The 20,866-nt window shown below is 42.9% G+C and overlaps 1 protein-coding gene across 1 annotated transcript in view; it reads right to left on the bottom strand.

Moving 5' to 3' along the window:
- Positions 1 to 556: 556 nt before the first annotated feature.
- LOC135204857 (26S proteasome non-ATPase regulatory subunit 5-like) overlaps positions 557 to 20,866 on the bottom strand; it is a 39,751-nt gene continuing 19,441 nt past the window's right edge. The window contains exons 5-8 of the mRNA XM_064235070.1: positions 10,268 to 10,468; positions 4,647 to 4,756; positions 3,668 to 3,857; positions 557 to 1,390 (exon numbers count right to left, since the gene is read on the bottom strand). Of these exons, the coding sequence (XP_064091140.1) occupies positions 1,182 to 1,390; positions 3,668 to 3,857; positions 4,647 to 4,756; positions 10,268 to 10,468 (710 nt within the window). The 3' untranslated portion in view covers positions 557 to 1,181. The remainder of the gene's footprint in view (positions 1,391 to 3,667; positions 3,858 to 4,646; positions 4,757 to 10,267; positions 10,469 to 20,866) is intronic.

Genomic DNA, 20,866 nt, shown 5'->3' with positions numbered 1-20,866 from the left:
GGGAGACTCAGGCCCAGGTTGAACATAACAAACCCAAAGTGGTTTTTATCATACAAACTGTTGTCATTACATAGAAAAATTAAACCCGAATGTAATTTAGTTCTCTCACGATCGTTTTGGTAACCAATGTCACGCAGTCGAGTGTCAAGTGATACACTTCCTTAGCTATTCTGAGGTCAAACTGTTGAACCAGGCTCTGATAACAGTTGTACCAAATGAATGTAAGATGGAATTTAGACCACAGGCCAAGCCCTGAGGCCATGAGGTCATTCAGTGCTTTATAGGAAATTAAGAGTAGAAAGTTGTGCATGTAACAGGAGGAAAACCTCGCCATTACACTATGAAACAATTCATAGGAGAGGGTGGAGAGAAAGATGGAAGAAAGACAATATGAATGGAGGTAGAGAAAAAAGAATGAAAGGGGTTGAAGCCACTAGGGGCTGAAGGGATGCCACAACGAACCTTAAGTAAGGCCCGCAGCGGACCGCATGAGGTGCACTGACGGCACTACATATTCCCCCTACAGGAAACGTACCAAAGGAAGAAAATTACAAAGAAATCAGTGAATTATTTATTCATATATCACAGGGAAAACATGGAAATTCCTGAGCCTCATGAACTAGCCTGAAATTAACCAAAACATATGGCCTAGGCCTACTGTAGAATTCTTGAACTAATATGTAGGAAGTTCTGTAGCTTTTTATACAATAACTTTGGAATTTTAATTCTGTTATTGAAAATTAAAACCGGATTATATTCGGTATTGCCTAATTAGCATGAAGCTCATTTTTAGCAAATGACGTAAACAGGAACCCTAGTGTTTTCCACAGATGCTGAGTCCACAGTTGAATGAGCACAGTGCTTTCTTATAAACAAAACAAAAAAAAGAAATAGTAAATCTCTGAAATACAGTCCTCTCTGTATAACTGAAAACGATCAAAAGAACACTACAATCTCGTCTACTTTTCCTGTACATTTTACAAAAATAGTCCTCCAACATTTACATGGGATACTAATATACCTACGTATCTTACCATTCTGAAAAGTGTAACAAGACTGAAAAATGCATATACAAGTTTAGTGTACAAAGGATAATCATCCTGAAATTGTTACAAATAAATCCTCAAGTTTGTCTATCAAAGCCTAATAATGTTTTTCTCATATCACTTTGATCAATATCGCTACTGTTCGCCCTCCACCGCAACTTCCATACACGCCTCGACGAAAAACGGGCCTTCGTTGTAGTACTTTGTGAGTTTGCCGACGTAGCCCTCTGGGTAAGGGAACGCACTGGTGTGCGACTTGACTAATGTTCCTACAATGTTCCATTTGGCTTCCATTCCTTCCTTCACACTTTCTGTACTTCTGTCTAGTATGTACTCAATAAGGCCTGTGACGAGGAGTTCGAGAGAATTAGTAAAGAAAAAATAAAACAAATACAGACACTACGCTACTTAGCAACGAGTTACATTCTGGGTGGCGATTTTTATGTTGAATTGTTTGTAAGTTGGTTTCTGTATTCCTCATTTTTAACTTACGGGTGGAAAAGGGGAGAGCTATGAACACAATTTCAAATTGCAATCCCATTTGTATCCGAATGTTCGTAAGTAGGGTGGCGTCTCTATATGCTTTCACAAATACAGATTACAGTTTTAAGATAATTGTCTTCATCTTGGCTGACCAGACACATTCAAGAATTAAAATACTACCATCATCAATAACGAGGAAAATGGTAAACAAGGTTGCCGAAGTGTATTATGCATAAGAACTACTATAGAAAGTTTTATACACCACTGACATGCACAGTTATTCTTAAGGGAATCTATCAAGAGGCAGTGGAAATGAGAAATACTACAAACAGACACCTAAAACCTAGGGCAAAATACAGAGCACTGACAGTTACCATTCCAATGGGACACCAAACGATTTAAGGTGGACGGCTACTTTGGCAACACACAATGAAGGATGAAGATATATATAGGTACGTATAAAAAGTGTCTGCCATGACAAGGCCTATCTGTAAGTGTTAGGATACCTGAAGGTGACATCACCAATTCGACGCTAATCAGACCACATTGAATAACAAGAGGAAATATAAGTACTCTAGGTTTATCACTGAAAATACTACTACGTATGTATCTGTTTACAATGAAAAGCTGATGAAAGAAAACATAATAAGATATATGAAAGGATGTTCTCAAAGTAGAAACAAAAGTTAAAAGGTACAAGGGAGTGGCCAATGCCAATGGAACATCTTTATTCAGTAGGCAATATTATCAGAAATCTGAAGATGACATTATCGTACTCCAGCAACTAAGTGATTCAGACTGTGTTTAATTTTTAATAGGACAGCAAAGAAGCAGTTATCAACATTATTTGAATGGCCAAACAAATACACAGGCAGCAGCAATAAAGGCTACCATCCATTTTTGTTTAATTTTATCCTTGAAGAATGCAGACTCTTGCAGACCATTTTGTTACTTCATCAAGCTGCTGATACCATAAGGTTCTAGTGTCAGGTCATCTGGCCAAGCTTTCTTGAACCAATTCAGCGTAACGTTGGTGATAAGTATTCATAAATGCTTAAATACTGCCCTCCACAAACCAGAGCACAATTAGTAACTCGGCTGTTCCCCCTTTTGTTAATTATAAAATGTATGTCATACATTTTGATGCACAGATTACCTTTCACCATTACTTCTTGGATTATTACCCACAAAATATGTAATACCTCAATATTGTTGGTTTCTACTGCTGGTGGATTACATAATTGACAGAAGAAATAAAAGGAGAAGTCTTAGAATTAAATATCCACAGCAAAAGTACACAGTTGAATATACCATCATTTGCTTTCTGTAGCACTGAGAATTTCATTCCCAGCTATTGAGGACAAAATAGTTGAACATAACTTCAAAGCTTCAGGCCATGGCACTGGAGCAACACCGAAAAGTGAAGGATAACTCTGCTATCAGGGTATCAGAGGCTGCTACTTTACATTAAACTGGAACCAATTCAATGTTATGTCAGAATTCAGGAGCGTATTGTAATAAATATCTGTGGAAATGACTGGAAGTTTACTGTGATAATATACAATGCTGTGGGATTAAGAAAATACAAGTCAGGCAAGAGGGACTTAAAAGGAGTGGGCCTATGACTCTATCCTCATAGAGTTTTGAACCTTATGCAATATTTTCCAACAAGTGTAGTTACATTGGAGAAGATAGGTTGTCTTTGTCATTTTTTTTATACTCTGAAATTAAAACCAAGCAATCTAACTGCCTTCTCCATTACTTCCAGCATATTTAGTCACTAGTCTAAACTGTCAAATGTTTTTTTATGCTGTCATACACAAACTCACACACTTTTGGTTAAATGGTACCCAGAAAATATTGCCTACCGCCACCAACCAATGATGACAAAACATTTGAATTTGCAAGTTAGACAAAGCAACCACACTAGAAGAAAGTCCTCTACAATGATATTCCATTAAGAACAGCCCAGTTAATCTGCAGAAATAAACTGCTGAATGATAAGCAAATTCAAGTTTCATGACGAAAAACTATTAAGCGACTCAACATTACTGCGCTGAGGAAGGTGAAATGATCAACCTGAAACAGATTCAATTTACAAAATGGTTTAACCCAATAAAAACGTGTTTTTCACATACCTGGTTCTGTGAAAATTAGTCTCTGTCCCCATGGCATGCTTGCTAAAGAATTCAGGAGCTCAAGAGCGGTGCAGTGAAGATCCATAAAAGGCTGACGGGCCACGGCAATGACCTTCTCCAGGCTGACTCCTCCGACACCTGCCCACCAGAGTTCCAAAAGTTGTAAGAGTTCCTCAGTATGGTCCTCCAACTGCAGGATGAAAAAAAGGCATCAGTCATCATAAGATTAAATCAATATTGTTGCCATAGCTATGGCAAAATCCTTATTCTAAGAATAATATTAAGAGGGTAGGTGGCAAATAAAATAAGTCCAATACAGTACAGATTCATTTGTGAAAAAAACATATGAATGCCCATACCAATATGAGACCATTCAGACTAATTTTAGAGATAATTTCTCAGGTAAATGATGCAGATTTGATCACCCTACAGAAAGTTAAAATATTACATATACAGGCAGTCCCCAGGTTACGATGGGGGTTCCGTTCTTGAGATGCGTTGTAAGCCGAAAATTGTCATAAGCCGGAACATTGTCAAAAATCCTAAGAAAACCTTACTTTTAATACTTTGGGTTCATTCAAAACTATGTAAACTGCATTCTTATTGCATTTTTCATCAAAATACCCTTCAAATATTGATTATTTTGCATTTTTGGTGTCATATTTCTTCTGCCAGATGAGCGTTGTAGGCGTTAAAACCCTGGAACATGCGTCATAAACCTGGAAATAATTTCTGATAAATATAATTGAAAAGCCCTGTAACCTCGGAATGTCGTAAGCTGAACCCGTCATAACCCGGGGACTGCCTGTATGTACAGTTGCACAATAGACTCATAGGGTTAGTACAACAAACAAGACTGAACTGAACAGTAAAGGGATTAAACGAATATGGTAAATAATGTGCAGTTCACGTCTCACGTCCTTAAAACACATATACGTACTTCCAGTTTAATACTGAAGAGCTTGCATGTAGTACTTACATTCAAGAAGAAGAGCTGTGAAAGTGCGTCTAGAACGCGGACTCGCTGGTCTGAGGGGGCCATTCGGATCTTGGTTCCCAGCATGTCTAAAACTTCGTCCATTTCTGTTTCTGTTGGAGTAAATTGACAAAGATTAAGGCACCGTACGTTTTGGGAAAGAATTTTGCAGACAGTCCGGCTCCAACATTCAAAGTTGGGAAAAACTGAGAAATGTGATATAAAGAAATAAGGCATAAATTTTTGAGGATGAAAAACAAAGAAACTTTACGAACAAATATGATATTTTAGAACATTTGTATCTGTAAAATATTTTATTTCATGTTAGCTAAGTGAAGTATTATGACTTCATACAACTGAACTCTCCTAATGATAACAACTGCAAGCTTTCAATGTGCTTATCACACAAACAATACTTGGTATCTTAGTTATCTTCAACAAACCACTTTGCTCTATAACCTTACCTTACAGACCTTACAGACCTTACATCTTGTTCGGGTGCCCCAGGTCCCTCAGTGTGAGGCACCTCTAATGTCTACCAGAGAGTTGCTAGTACATCTTCCGGTATATTTTGCATCTTCCAATCTTGGATGGTCTGGGATGCAGTTTAGATATTTGTCGAGCTTATTCTTAAACACATCTACGCTCACTCCTGATATATTCCTCAGATGAGCTGGGCAACGCATTGAATAGACGCTGCATTATCGATGCTGGTGCGTAGTGGATTAATGTCCTGTGTGCTTTCCTTATTTTTCCTGGTATATTTTTGGGCACTATTAATCTACCTCTGCTTGCTCTTTCTGATATTTTTTAGTTCCATGATATTTTCTGCTATTCCTTCTATCTGTTTCCATGCCTGAATTATCATGTAGCGTTCTCTTCTCCTTTTCCAGACTATATAATTTTAAGAATTGTAGTCTTTCCCAGTAGTCTAGGTCCTTAACTTCTTCTATTCTAGCTGTAAAGGACCTTTGTACACTCTCTATTTGTGCAATATCCTTTTGATAGTGTGGGTACCATATCATATTGCAATATTCAAGTGGACTACGAACATATGTTTTATAAAGCATAATCATGTGTTCAGCTTTTCTGTTTTGAAGTGCCGTAACAACATTCCCCATTTTTGCTTTACATTTGCCAACAGAGTTGCTATTTGATCATTGCATAACATGTTCCTATTCATCATCACACCAAGGTCTTTAACTGCTTCCTTATTTGTGATGGTCTCATTATTAGGTCCCTTATATGCATATAGCTTTCTTTCTCTGTCTCCATAATTTATTGATTCAAATTTATCAGAGTTAAATACCATCCTATTTACCTCTGCCCAATCATATACTTTGTTAAGGTCTCTTTGTAGAGCGTTCCTATCTTCATCACAAGTAATTTCTCTACTATTCTTGTGTCATCTGCGAAACTACTCACTACCGAATCCTTAACATTATTGTCTATGTCTTCAATCATAATAACAAACAGTATTGCAGCTAACACCGTACCTTGCGGCACACCGGATATTACCTTGGCTTCATCCGATTTCTCGTCGTTTGCAATAACTATCATTTTTTCTGTTGTGTAAAAATTCTTTTAACCATCTTCCTACTTTATCCACGATATTGTGTTTTTCTAATTTTCTTCGCTAATATATTATGGCTACTTTATCAAAAGCTTTTGCAAAGTCTAAATAAACCACATCTGTTTCATTTCCGCTTTTCATATTTTGAATATGTTTTCACGGTGGACTAACAGTTGGGTTTGTACTTTTTTCCGGGTACGAAACCATGTTTGTCCTTTATTAAACAAATTATTATTAAAGTTTCATAATATTTTTCTTCATTACCCTTTCATACACTTTCTTATATGTGATGTTAGACTCACAGGCCTATAATTACTTGCCTCTAGTCTTGATCCACTTTTTGAAAAGTAGGGGTAAATATACGCTGAATTTGTGCTCATCATATATCTTGCCGTATCTACACTTTGTCTTAATAATATTGCAAGTGGCTTTGCGATAGAATGAACTACTTTCTTTAACAAAATAGCAGGAATTCCATCAGGCCCTGCAGCAGCTCCATTTTTAATTTCATTAATAGCCTGCAACAATATCAGCTTCATTAATATCTATGTCAGCTAAATATTCACTATTTTCATCCCTTACTTCTATATCATTATCTTCATTATCTATTCTAGGGTGAATTCTCTCTTATATCGTTTCTGCCAGTATGTTGCAAATTTCCTTTTTTTTCATTCGTTAATCTCCCTTCATTCTCAGAGGGCCTATTTCTATTCTTCTTTTATTCATCTTCTTCGCATATGAGTATAATAGTTTGGGGTTTTGCTTGATATTTAATTAGGGTTTTTTCTTCCAAGTCCCGTTTTCATTTCTTTTGATTGTATAATCTTTTTTTCTGCATTTTCTATCTTACTTTTTAGTTTCTATAACTTTCCATGCATTTTTTTCTTTTGCAAGACCTTTTTTCCACTTTCTGATTTTCTGGAACAAGATTCTTCTGTCTCTTGGTATGCATGAATGATGTTTACTTTTCTTCTTCGGTATATATTTTTCCACTATTATCTCCAATATTTTATATAATATCTCCGTATTTACCCTTATGTCATCACTTACGAAAAATTTGTTATCCCATCTTTGTTTAATTCTTCATTAATTTCTGACCATTTTATATTTTTACTGTAGAAGTTGTATTTTCCATATCCTTCCCACTTTTTCATTTCTTGCTTATCTCTATTTTCACTTGCTTTGGATGAACTGTTAATTCTATGACATTATGGTCTGAAATACTCGCATTATAAACTATTATTTCTTTAACATAATCATCTCGTTCACAAATACTAGGTCTAAAGTATTTTCCTTTCTTGTTGGCAGGTGATTTATTTGTTGAATGTTGTATTCTAGTAGCATATCTAATAGTCTTTTCAAATTGCCTCTTATCTTCTGCACTACTATTACTCTCTTTTTTATATGTATAAGTACAACCACAATCTCCTATTCGTTCTTTCATTCTACGAAAGGAAAGTTGAAGTCACCAGATAGGAGAATAGTCCAGTCCTTGTGATTTCTACATATATCATCCAATTTTTCAATTATTAAGTCAAACTCTTTAGTAGTAGGAGGTCTATATATTACTATGTTCATCAATTTTTCAGATTCAAATTCTACCGCTATTAGTTCACATTCTGAGTTACTATATTTCTCATATATTTTTCCTTGTTTTTTGTCTTTCATATATTGCGGTTTCCCCCTTGATTCCTATTTTTTTCTATCTGATCTATAAGTTTGGAACCTTTTATTTGATCATCATTCCCAGTCTCTTGGGAATACCAGGTTTCACTTATATTCATTATATCTATTTTCTTTTCATTTTGGGTTAGTTCTTCTAAGTACTCTATTTTTCTTTTTGAGTTACTCGTAACTAAACCCTGCGCATTCATCACTATGATGGTTTGCGTGTTTTCCTCCTCATTTAATATGATAGTAATAAGGATTTTCCATCTCTTTCTGTTCTGGTATGTTGTTCTTTTTTTTCATTTCCAGAAATTCTGACATTAAAAAAATACCAACTTTTCCATAATATTTGATCTTCCTTCATCATAATTATTCATTTTGTGTCTGAATCTGCAATTTTCTCCGTTTTCTGCAATATCCTCTTGCAAATAAATAAATACAGTTATTATCTCTTGAGTAGAATTTCGGAGCTGATGCTTTGAAATTCTTTGCTGACACCTCTGCATATCTCATTGGTGGTTTGCTTTTCTCTTTACCTGATATTCTTGATTTCTCTCTTTATTTGTTTCTTTCTTATTTTGGATTTTATTACTTGGTTGGTTATTTATTTGATTATGATTCATGGCTACAGGGTGCATATATTTGCATTTTTTGTCGAACTTACATCCTTTTCCTTCTTTTAGGTTTTACATATTTTTGGATGCAGATCTCTGCAATCATCCCATATCCATCTAAGTATGCACATTTACCATATATTTCATAGTTTTGACATTATCTTAGGATGTTTGTAGTAACATCTTTCTCCAAATCTGCAATTCCCTCTTTTCAAAAGGTTGCAGATTTTGTCTTTCTTGTCTATTTTTTTCCTCTTTCCCGTCCATTGTATAGATCTGGGTAGAGCCTCTTCGGGATTTGCTTTTCTGTTGTCATATCGTAATTTATTTCTTCGTAGGTATGCTGCTTTATTGCCTCATATGTAGTATCAATGAGTATCTCTGCATCCATACTTTTATCTTGTTCTTTGTTCCTTATTTTTTTCTGTCATTTCATTTTTGTTTACTTCTCTTCCGTTTTCCTCTTCTTCTTTTTCTTCTTCTTCTTCCTCTTCCTCTTTCTTCTTCATCCTCAACTATTTGTACATTCAATCTTGATTTAATAACATTGTCTATCCATGATAGACATGTTGAACAAAAAATTCTTGTATCTTTTCTCAAATCTTGTAATACCTCAGCACCACTGTGGATGGGTCGGAATGTTGCATGCAGCACATTTTCTGATTAGGTTTTGTGGATTGACTATGCTATACCAAACCTTACACAGTTTGCATGCTTTTGGCATTCTTTTTCCTAATGCATCAATTAGTATATTCACAAGATTCACCTTATTCATTTTCTTTGTCGGAATATGTTGGTTTATGTATATTTTCTTTATGAGTCTCTTGACCACTTGGATTTTATTTGGAACTTCTTCAATTATTTTCAAGATGTTTTCATTAGATTTGTTCCAGTTTGAAGGATTATATCCTTCTAATATATCTATGAATGCTTTTGTATCTTTTTGGTTAGGACTGTTGCTGATTTCATAGATGAGAAATGGCCAGTTCCCTTCCTGCTACCTCATCGTATTGCGAATCTGCTAGACACGCCAAATTACGCCACCTTTTCCCGCAGTTGGAACTTACTGCCATCTTGTTCTGATTTATAGTATTACACTTGATAAACTAACTTAGAAGACGCTTTATCCTACTATTTTCACACTAATCTTATCACCGATAGTTCACGAACACTTCTAGATATTTCTCAAATTCTAGTCTTATGTTAAACTTGTGATATCTGTTGATTATTGTGACTTCACGCGGGTACGTCTCACCAAGCAAGATGGCACAGTTTGATCACCAAGCAAGAATTACAATTTAATAATAATATTGGAGTAAAGAAAATATGCTAACATTCAATATCATTAACGCCGCTTAAAAATTTCGTACTGAACGAATCTAAAAAAAGGCACTGCAGTGTAAAATAAACTCCATCAGAATAAAATGCATACATGAGAAAAGACAGGAAAGAAACACAATAATGAAGAGAGGTTAATACTTGCATGTAAAATCAAAAACCTCAAGTGAGGTGCCCACTTCATCCAAAGTACAATCAAAATCATTTATTTCAATGCACGGAAACTTTTATAACATCTAGCACTTTCTTTCAACCACACCTGCAATGCTTTTTGCATTTCCTTTCGTCTGTTTGCTTTCAAGGTCTCTCTGTAGTACGTACTTAGTTATGGGTATACCGTAGGAGGTTCGACTCAGTGGTCTGGTTCAGCAACCTGACAAAAGTGCTAATCTCCCGTCATCAAAACGTTCATAAAAAATTCAAATACTCACTGAATTTCCCGAGAGCTGACTTGCCCTCTGCTGTCGCACCTATGTGAGCAACTGTCTCAATTGCAACGATCTGCAGTATAGGATCCCCCAAGTCCATGGTGCCCGAGGCAAGACGAAGAATCATCAGCATCACAGAACTAAATTCGTCTACCATCTGCTGCGGCCTACACTGACCCATGTTGCCGAAGAATTTAACCAGACCTGAAATTGACAGTATGAAATAGAGCATACAGAAGTATTCTAGATATTTTTCACACCATAAAAACCTGTACTTTCAACGACCTTTTCCAGTGGTCTGCTTTAACTATTGAAAGATAAATATGATATTGTTATGATACAATAAAGTTTTATGCATACTTACCTGGCAGGTATATATATAGCTTATCCTCTTGACGCACTGGCAGAATTTCAAAACTCGCGGCAACCGCTAGTACACTGGTAGTTCAGGTGATGGCCACCCCGTTCCCGTGGCGCTGGTACTTGGAACTATTCCCGTTTTCCTCAGATTTTCTCTGAACCCTGTCTCCTGAGGGGAGGAGGGTGGGAATTTAATTATATATACCTGCCAGGTAAGTATGCATAAAACTTTATTGTATCATAACAATATCATTTTTATGCATGACACTTACCTGGCAGGTATATATATAGCTGATTGACACATTTGGAGGTGGGTCATAGACAGCAACATCGTCATAATTCAAAAATTAACTAATTTTTAAAATTACTTATTAAGTTCCTTACCTGCTAAGGTAGCTGACTTCGTAGGTATTGCCTCTTAGCCTGCTAAACCTTAGTAGCTCTCAACTAGGATGTGACCTGTTTGTTGAGAAAGCTAACAACAAGGGTCTGACAACTGGACATGACCAATCTGCTGACAGAGAACCCTAGCCCTCATTTACCACAGGCATTCATGCTAGGAAAGTTAGTCACCTGAACCACACACACATACAATAATAAACACTACACCAAAAAACTGAGCTGGTATTAACCTTCTCAGACAACCATAAAAAACACTATAACCTAATTAAAATAAAAACCTAGCATGTTATTAGGTTATGGGGTGGAAACTCCTTTGCCCAGTACTGTACCTGAGGATACGTACGGGCCTAACGTTTGACAATTATCAAAAGTTGTCTTCACGTCTCTAAGGTAATGAGAGGGAAAAACCAGAGTTTGCCCTCCAAATGACAATTTGTCGAAAATGCATTTTTCCTAACTATACAAACCTGACGGTCCTTTAACAATAGGAAGTAGCTAGCGGCGCAGCTGGAACGGTCGTTAAGCTTCGAACAAGGGGGAGAACGGTAGTTAACTGCTTGTCCCGACAGTCGCGCGCCACGCGCGACTGGGAGGTAACCCAAAATACACTTTTGCTTTTGGCCATGCAAAATACGCAGTGAGGGGGTGGCATGAGGAGGGACTATATGTAAAGGACCTCAGGTTTGTATAGTTAGGAAAAATGCAATTTTCGACAAATTGTCATTTGTTCCGATACGTAATACAAACCATCGGTCCTTTAACAATAGGAAGACTCACTTCTTGGTGGGAGGAATCTGAGTCTTTTGATGAAACAGACTGGGTTCGTCCATCCCTGGAAGGCCTCCCCTGGTCGTAAGAGCGAGGGAGGGATCCAAGCCTCTGTCCGATTGATCGGGGGGTGTGGCACCGCAGGATCAATGGTCAGACCTCTGGGCCGAGTACTAAGAGAGAGGCAAGCGTATCTCTTCGTACCAGCTAAGCAAGAACTTGTTCCTGTTTGCAAGAGGCAACATAAAGTATGGGTTGTCTCAAGCTGGCATCCACTTCCTCCCCCTTGTTGGAGGAAGTGGTGGATAGTAGCTCACCTGCATCTTGTCCTTATCCAGCAGGGTGACGACCGTGTCCCTCTAACCACAGGTAGAGGGGAAGAAAAAGATGGGAAGAGGAGCCAGTCACACTCTCATTCACTCATCCATTCTTATGGTCACACCAGGACTCGATGCTGTTCAGCCTGCGAGGGTCTGGGTTCGCTACACAACGTGTGATGCAGCCACCACGGGTCCCAAGGAAAAAAGATCCAAGGACCTGTGGGCAATATCCCGAAGTAGATAGGAAGGGAGGGCAATGTGGTCTGGGTTGACCAGACCCCTGCCTTCAGTACCTGCGCCACGGAGAAGTTCTTGCGGACAAGGCAGCATCTCCTTCGCATCGAAGGCAGTGAAGTCCATTAGGGAGGGGATTGTGAACGACTCGAACCAATCGTCAGGGACCGAAGGGTTCTGAGTCTTCGCTACGAAGTTCGGTACGAAATCGAGCGTCACGGATCCCCATCCCCTGGATGCTTGACTTCGCAGAAGTCATGCAGTTCCTCAGAGGAAAAGAAGGAAATAGTCGCATGACCTATCCCTCTTCTCTACTTCGGTTGATGTCCAGTACCCATACTGGTCTGTCCGTTTGCCACGAAGCTCTCGCATCCTCCTATCCCCATGCAGCGAAGTTCTCGAGTAGGGATAGGACACCGACACTCCATGGTGGGTGTCAATGGTATGGGTACTGTGACAAGCTATTAAAACGAAGTAATGATTGCTCTGTAACAACCGAACTAAGTCAACAGCGTAGTTCGTAACTGACCCGGCCGCTCTGACAGCTGCCGACTGACTGCGTTCGGTAGGAGGCAAGTTGTCAAAGCATCCGAGTAAGTCACGGTGACCTTCGCCTTTAAAGGGGGGTTATGCCGAGAGACCAAACAAATAATGTATTTTGTTTGTCACCAATGCCGGACAGCGAGGTGATGATCTCTTAAGGCATGTGCCCACAGGCGAAAGTCAATTGCCTTCTAGAGACCGAGGTCCCTGAAGGTAAAACATCTCATGGTTGTTGAATCTCAGCTAAGGAGAAACAACACTATGTACCGTTGAAGACGAAGGTAGATATTGAATGCGACCATACGTCTTCACAGATGAATCGAGAGAAGGATTCTCAAGATTCATAACCTGTGCTTACAAATGACTGAAAACGCTAACGCTATTTCATTGCTGTCCGGTGAGAAGTCGTAGTTGCAATGAAAGCGGGGCGTTCTTCAGTAATGAAAACACAGGGGAAAGCCGCCTGAAGAACTGCTTCTCATGGGCTGAACATTGGAAGAAGTAGAGCTGTCAGGGTCGGAGAGTAGGCGATGTCTTCTGACACATCTCGTAACTTCGGTGAACAATGAACAATTGTACACTACGAATAAGAGATATTTTGAAGACAAACCCAGATGTCTGCAAAATCATTCGCATTATCGCAGTGCAATGCAGCGGGAGACTTGTACAGACTTCTGTTACCGTGCGGTAAACAGAAAGATGAAAGAGTCCAAGAGATATCTTCTGTTGAAAATTCTCGCAATGTCGAAGGCGATGGAATCTAGCGTCACCGCAGTAGATGGTCCTTCATTATTGCGAGAATCCCCGTTAATCAGAGACCTAAGTCCATGATTGTTGGGCAGAGATACGGTTCGTAGTCAATCAAAGCAGGGCAGAGAGAGACATACATGACCGTGCATATCGGAGGCCCAGCTGATACTGAGCTGCTATCAGGCAGTTCAATACGCAGTAGTTGAGCCTGAGCTCTCGCCGACTCGTCATCCTGAGTTGCCAGGTAATCCATTATTCCACGAAGAAGGAATGCGTTCGGCTAGAACTACCGAGCATAAAAGATATGCTCGAGCAATTATATTTAGGCGAAACGAATTTCGGTAAATATAAAAGTTGAAATGGTGTTGTCGTGACAAAACCATAAGTATATAAAATTGAAACTGAAAACTCCTGGGAGGTTGCAAGGCAACCCCGAGTTGCAGTTCAATTAGAATACTTCTCTTATAAGTCGCAATCCGTAGATTAAATAGGATATGCGCCTACCCCTCGGACAATTCAACTGCTTAGTAGAATCATGTCGCGAGGTTAATATACGTAGTATATTTGTAGGATTCTGAACAACGATCTCCATCCTAAATTCTTTCCTTCAAGAAAACAAAATAAGGATTGGAGATCGACCACCTTCGATCTCTCTCAAAGAGAGTGAAGGAGAAGCTCCTCGAAGGAAGCTTCAATGGTGAACAGAATACTAAGACGATAGTTCAAGCCAAACTGGATATTCCCGTCCGATCTTCTCTAGTCCAGGTTGGTCGCCTACTGTGAGATAGTTTTCTTCAGCAGCAGTCTTCTTCCCAATGCTAGAAATTCCAGGAATTCGAGCATAGGCGAGGTTCCCGATTATCGTGTATATCGGGGATTCTCGTCTCGCTCACTTTGGACCGTGGTCTCGCGTAAGTGTTTGGAGATCGCAAAAACTCAAACACTGAATGCGTTAGAAATTCCGTAGAATTCTAAGCAGTCTGCTGAAACCCCCACCGAATTCGTCAAACGATATCGGCTGGTGTCCTCTCGATTCCCGTAGAAATCGAGAATGGGGCAGGATTCCTCCTCAACGACCGGGGCTTACGTCAGGTAGGACCCGAAGGTCCCCCCGGTAGCGCAGTCCCGAACGTGGGATCCTAAAGAGAAATCTCTGTAGGATCCCTCCCCTTTCCCTCGTAACCGTAAGGAGAGAGGGAATGGGGGAGGAATTGGATACTCGCTCGCCTTCCCAGTGGAACTAGCAGTTGGAGAAGAGTAGGAACAGCCATCGCCTTGCGGCGATGGCCTCTCAGAGTCTGGGAAAACGTATCGTCAGGAGAAAACGTTTTCCCGCGGAGGGTTACGAACTCTCACTGTAGGTAAGGGTCTGCCGCCACTGTGAACGTCGTCTGGGGTGGGGGGTGGGGCGGATCGACACTGACAGGAGAGAGCCGATACCGTCCTCCGACTCCATTCCAGTCCTCGCGAGGTCGAAACCTCTCAGGAGGACGAAGAGAGTATTTTCAAATACGGTGTCCGAAGCACGTAGAAAAACGTGAAACCGCTGTCGCAGTAGGAGGAGGTGGAAGTAGCTTGATCGACCGGCCCAGAACTGAGAGAGCCTTCTTGTCCGGAGACGAGAGATCTGGTTCGAGACAGAATCGGCAAGTTCCGACGCGGCAGACCCACCGTCGGTTTGGGGTTCCCTCTCGGGCCCCAAAACGACTCGAGCAGAGACGTGGGCTCTGCTGGTGGGAGCGGCAAATCCTTCCGCAAGGTCATTATGCTGACGAATCAGCTTAATGACTTCTGCAAATTTCCTCTGTATCTCGGGAGTAACCCGTGTCTTGCGGAGTAGGACGTCCAGTCCTCCAACAAGAACAGATCCCTCGAGATACTCCTTCCTTAGAAGGAGGAACAGCGGAGACCCCTGACGGTCGCCTCCAGTACTTGCGCGTATGTCCTGGTCGGTCCTAGAACCGTGCCTGGTCCAACGGCGTCATAGCGGGATCGCGAGCGGCGCACCTCTCGCGATCACTCATAGGTACCTCGCTCTCCGGTGTAGCCCGAGGAGGTTGAAGGTACAGGGAGAGGCAGACCTGACGCTCCCCCCTAGCTCGCTGGCAGGACCAGCGTGCTTGGAGGGCTGCTGCTGATCGTCCCCCACCCGCAGTGGCGATCGAGCAGCAGGCCTAGCCTGCCGCTCGCCTGGGCCGCGAGAGGTCGGCTGAGAACGTCGACGCTGATCTCTAGCGTCAGGCGAGCTGTTGCTGGGGTTTACGTCTCCGCCCGTCCCGATGGGAGCGGCGTCATAGTGACCTGCTAGGCTCGTTGTCGCAGGGTGAGACCGGCGAGCGTCTCTCGGCGCGTCGAGCGCTGTACCAGCCGTCCGGCTGGTACCGACGACCGCGGGGGACCCCTTCCTCGCCTCAACCGTGGCTGGTCAGCGACCGTCACGTCAACCCGAGCAGCCAGCTGGTCGCTGCGAGAGCGTCCAGGCTGGCCTAGCGAGAGTCTCTGCATGACACTCGCCAGTCTTCTGCTCCGCGCTTCGGTCCTTGGCGGACGGAGCGAGCTCGAGTGTCAAGACTTTTGGCTGGACGGTCTCCCGCGGGAGACCGTTCCACTCGGTACTTTCTCGCTAAACGAGAAGCCGAGGCGGATCCTGGTTTAGCGCAGAAGAAGGAAACCGCTAGAACCAGGCGAGGAAGTGCCAGCCGAAGCTGGTACTCCTCTGGTCCCGTCTTCTTCTCCTTGGTAGAAGAAAAGACGGGCCCTGTTCCCGGAGGGAGCAGGAGGAACCAGCAGAGAATGCTCCCCGAATCGCCGGAGCGAGACGGGCCCTTAGGAAGGTTCCCGAAGGAGCCTTCTTAGGGGGGGAAAACCCGGAGTTACCAGCTGGTCGCTGCAAGAGCGGCGCGGGCTGGCAAAGAGTCACCTCCGAGCGTCTCTCACCAGCCTTCTGCTCGTGCCGCGTCTTGGCGCCGAGCGAACTCTGGCGCCGAAACTTGCTGCACGGTCTCCCGAGGGAGACGTACACTCGGGATCTCTCGCGAACAAGAGACCGAGCCGGAACCTGGCGTAGCGGCATCGCCGCTAGCACCAGGCGAGGGGAAGTACCATGAGCTAACCGATACTCCTCTGGTCCCCCGTCTATCTCTTCCTTACGGAAGGGGAGACGGGCCCCGCTCCCGAAGGAGCAGGGGGGGGAGGACCAGCAGAAGGACCCCCCCACCCCCCGTCCCACCGGGGTGGGACGGGCCTTAGAAGTCCCGAAGGAGACCTTCTTAGGGGGGAAAGGCAGCCTTCTTCTTCTTCGGCTTATGGGCTTAGAAGTCGAAGGGGAAAAGAGGCAGCAGCAGACGATGAAGACGAAGATGCTTCCTCTTATCCCTTTCCTCGTCAGCCATCGCAGGACAGTCGTTCAGGTCTCCATCCAGGCCGAGCCGGGGGCTATTTGGCCGAAGCAACACGGCCCGACTGCACCTGTCCGGAAGGACCTGGGACTGGGGAAGAAACACCGTTGGCAGGACCAGCATGGACAGGCACAGGAACCAGGAGCGACAGGAACAGCAACCAGCTCAGGAGCGGCAGCGGTAGACCCATAAGGCAGCCCAAGCCAACAGCGGGAATCACATCAGCGGCAGGTACAGCAGGCCCAGCGATCTTCCTCGTAGAATCATCGGCAGCCAGCGGCCGGTCCAGGGGCGAGCTGCTGAACAGCGGAAGTCTGGGGCAGGCAACACGAAGAAAAAACAGGCTGGCGGCGGCAACCCCACCTCGGTACGGCTGCGGCCCTAGTAGCGGCAGACGGCGTCATCGACACAGCATGGGGGAGTGTAGACCAGGAGGGGGGGGAGCAGCATAAGCGGCCGTGGTAGTAGTGGAGACCGCCCCAGACCTCGCTAGACGCTGCAGCAGCCCGTGGATGCTAGGCACGCCGCCTCCGCGGTGGGTCCATACCTGTCAAGGTCGTCTCCCACGGATGTAGCACCTGCGGTAACATAGATAGATTAGTAGGGGTTCCCTCACGCACGGGGGAAGACATGCCCCACCCCGAACGCAAGGAAGACCCCAAATACAAAATACCAACGAAGAAGCTGAGCGGGGGCAGGAAGGAAGACGAAGAATCGGATACCAAGGGAGTCGCGGGAGAGCTTTCCGACGACTTCCTGGCAGACCTTCGCTTCCCTACCCCCGCACAGCAGTGAAAAGTAATATGAAAATGAAACAGAAATACTGCCCTTGCGATTTCACTTCATAGAACTTAAAGGGGAAAAGATTCAATTCCGGGTAAGAACGGGAAACTTGATCCAATATGATGCTATCATAAAATATATATGAAAATGAAACAGAATACTGCACTTGCGATTTCATTTCACGTAAAAAAAAAAACGTAAGGATCAATTCCGGGTAAGAACGAAAATTGATCCAAATTAAATTTCATGCAAAAAATAATAAAATAAAATGAAAAGAATATCTTGCAATTGCGAATCCACTTTCATTGCATCTATTATACAAAATTAAAAGGCTCGTGCCGAGCGCAATCACACTCTCGTAACGAACGCACAGGGCAAAAATATAAAGAAAAGAGTACTACATTTTTCAATTACACACTTTCCCGCCCAAAATACATGACTCGGCGCGATCGCGTTCCCGCCCTCGGCACGAGACATAATTCAAGGGTTCAATTCATGAAAAGAGAGGAAATCGCCGCATCTACGGCGATAACCCATGTTGGTTCATAATTTAAGTAATGAAAATGAAAACAGTGTACTTACAGTTTCATTTTCAAGTCAAACAAACCATTAGTAGAAAACACAATATAAACAAAGCATACGACGATGAAGCGGGCAGAGAGCGATGACGAACACGTCCTTCACACCCGCGGTCCGAAAGCAAAAGTGATTGTTTACCTCCCAGTCGCGCGCGCGCGACTGTCGGACAAGCAGTTAACTACGCGTTCTCCCCTTGTTCGAAGCTTACGACCGTTCCAAGCTGCCGCTAGCTACTTCCTATTGTTAAAGGACCGATGGTTGTATTACGTATCGGAAAAAACAAACGTCGAATCTATAATGTCCTTGAGGGCTAAATTTTTCCTGATGCTAAGGACGTAGCTACTGCTCTCACCTCATGAGCTTTAACCTTAATTCAAGCCGAAGCTTCTTCTAACAAAGTAAATGAGCTTCTTTAATGACTTCTCTTACAAAGAAAGCCATCGCGTTTTTTTTTTAGACATAGGTCTAGTAGGATCTTTAACAGAGCACCCCAGAGAACATGAATTCCCCCTAATGCTTCTTGTTCTTTCTACGTAAAACCGTAAGGCTCTTACTGGGCAAAGAACCCTTTCTTGTTCTTGACCTACTAGATAGCCAGTCCTTCAATCTCAAATGATCTTGGCCACGGATGCGAAGGGATTCTCATTCTTGGCTAAGAACTACTGTTGAAAAAGAAACAAACTGCTTTGTTGTGCTTCCAACCTACTGCTTGTCAATAGCTTGCAGCTCGCTAATCCTTTTAGCTGTAGCTAAGGCTACTAAGAAAATAGTCTTCTTCGTTTAGCTCTCGCAAAGACGCAATGCCCATAGGTTTCAAACTATCTGTTTCCACAAGAACTTGAGAACGACATCCAAATTCCAAGAAGGAGTTCTGCAAAGTCGATTCCTTCTTTGTATTAAAAGATCTGAGAAGATCTCTTAAGATCTGCGTCGTTGGACAGATCTAAACTCTGTGTCTAAACACTGCAGACAACATACATTTATAACTTTAATTGTCTGATTAGCCAAAAAACCCAGTTCCTTCTTCAGATACAGAAGGAAATCTGCAATTTGTGTCACAGAGGGGTACTGGATGAAGAAATCTTCCGATTCTTACACCATTTACGGAGTTCTCCCACTTCGACTGGTACACTTTGATAGTTGATGGCCTTTTTTTTTTTTTTTCCGTGCTCTTGCAACTGCCTTCGCTGCTTCTCTAGAAAACCCCCTCGCTCTGACAAAGTCTTTCGATAGTCTGAACGCAGTCAGACCCCAGGAGCGAGGGTGTTCTTGTGGAAACCTGTCGAAGTGGGGTTGTTTGAGAAGATCTACTCTCGTGGGTAGACTTCTCAGAGAATCCCACTGTCCATTCCAGTACCTCTGTGAACCACGTTTGGGCCGGCCAGTATGGGGCTATCAGAGTCAGCCTTGTTCCCTCGACTTTCTGAATTTTCTTCATTACCCTTCCTAAAATCTTGAACGGGGGAAAAGCGTACGCATCTAGACCCGTCCCAATCTAGGTAGGAAGGCACGACTGCGACTGCAAGAGGTCCGGGATTGGAGAACAATAGTTCGGTAACCTCTTCGTCGCTGCGGTAGCGAAAAGATCCACTACTGGTGTGCCCAGAGCTTCCACAGTCTCTGGCATACTTGACGATGCAAAACTCCACTCCGTGGAAAAGCACTTGTCCTTCCCTGCTCAACAGGTCCGCTCTGACGTTCTTCTCTCCTTGAAATGAACCTGGTGAGCAGGGTGACGTTTTCTCTCTCCGACCACAGAAGAATCTCCTTCGCCAAGTTGCAAAGGGACAACGAGTGGGTTTTCCTCCTTGTTTTCGTATAATACTGTATGCCAGAGCTGTGGTATTGTCCCGCGCTTGATCTGCACCACTTTTGACCGCTGATCCACGGTCTGAACGCTTTCAGAGCCAAGAAGATCGCCATCAGTTCCTTCACTGTTTATGTGCCATGCCTTCTCTTCTTCGTTCCAAAGGCCTGACTCCTCCGAGGGCCCAGCGTCGCTCCCCAGCCTGCGTCTGACGCGTCGGAAAATAATATCCGGTCTGGGTTCCTCTGCTGGAGTGACGTACCCTCTGACAACCTCCCCGGAACTAGCCACCACTTTAATTCCTCCTTTATCTTTGAAGGAATTGGAAACCGGAAGGAATCTGGTTGCGATCTTCTTGGCCAGACTTCGTTCACAAAGAACTGTAAGGGCCTCATGTGAAGTCTCCCTAGGGAAATGAACCGCTCTAACGAAGAGTGTCCCCCCTCCCCAGCAGGCTCATCCACTCTCTCGCCGAGCATTGGTCTTTCAATAGGAATTCTTGCACTTTCCGCAGGCACATGGTCTGCCTTTCGGGTGACGGAAAAGCCCGAAAAGTCACTGATGGATATCAGAATCCCCAAATAAACTAGCTCCTGGAGGGAGGGGATCAACCATGACTTTTTGTTCAGGTTTAGGCCATCATGAGCCCCCGAGTCGT

This window comes from Macrobrachium nipponense, chromosome 47 (assembly GCF_015104395.2).
Source record: "Macrobrachium nipponense isolate FS-2020 chromosome 47, ASM1510439v2, whole genome shotgun sequence".
NCBI classification, from domain to species: domain Eukaryota; kingdom Metazoa; phylum Arthropoda; class Malacostraca; order Decapoda; family Palaemonidae; genus Macrobrachium; species Macrobrachium nipponense.
This window is presented reverse-complemented; position numbering and strand designations above follow the sequence as displayed.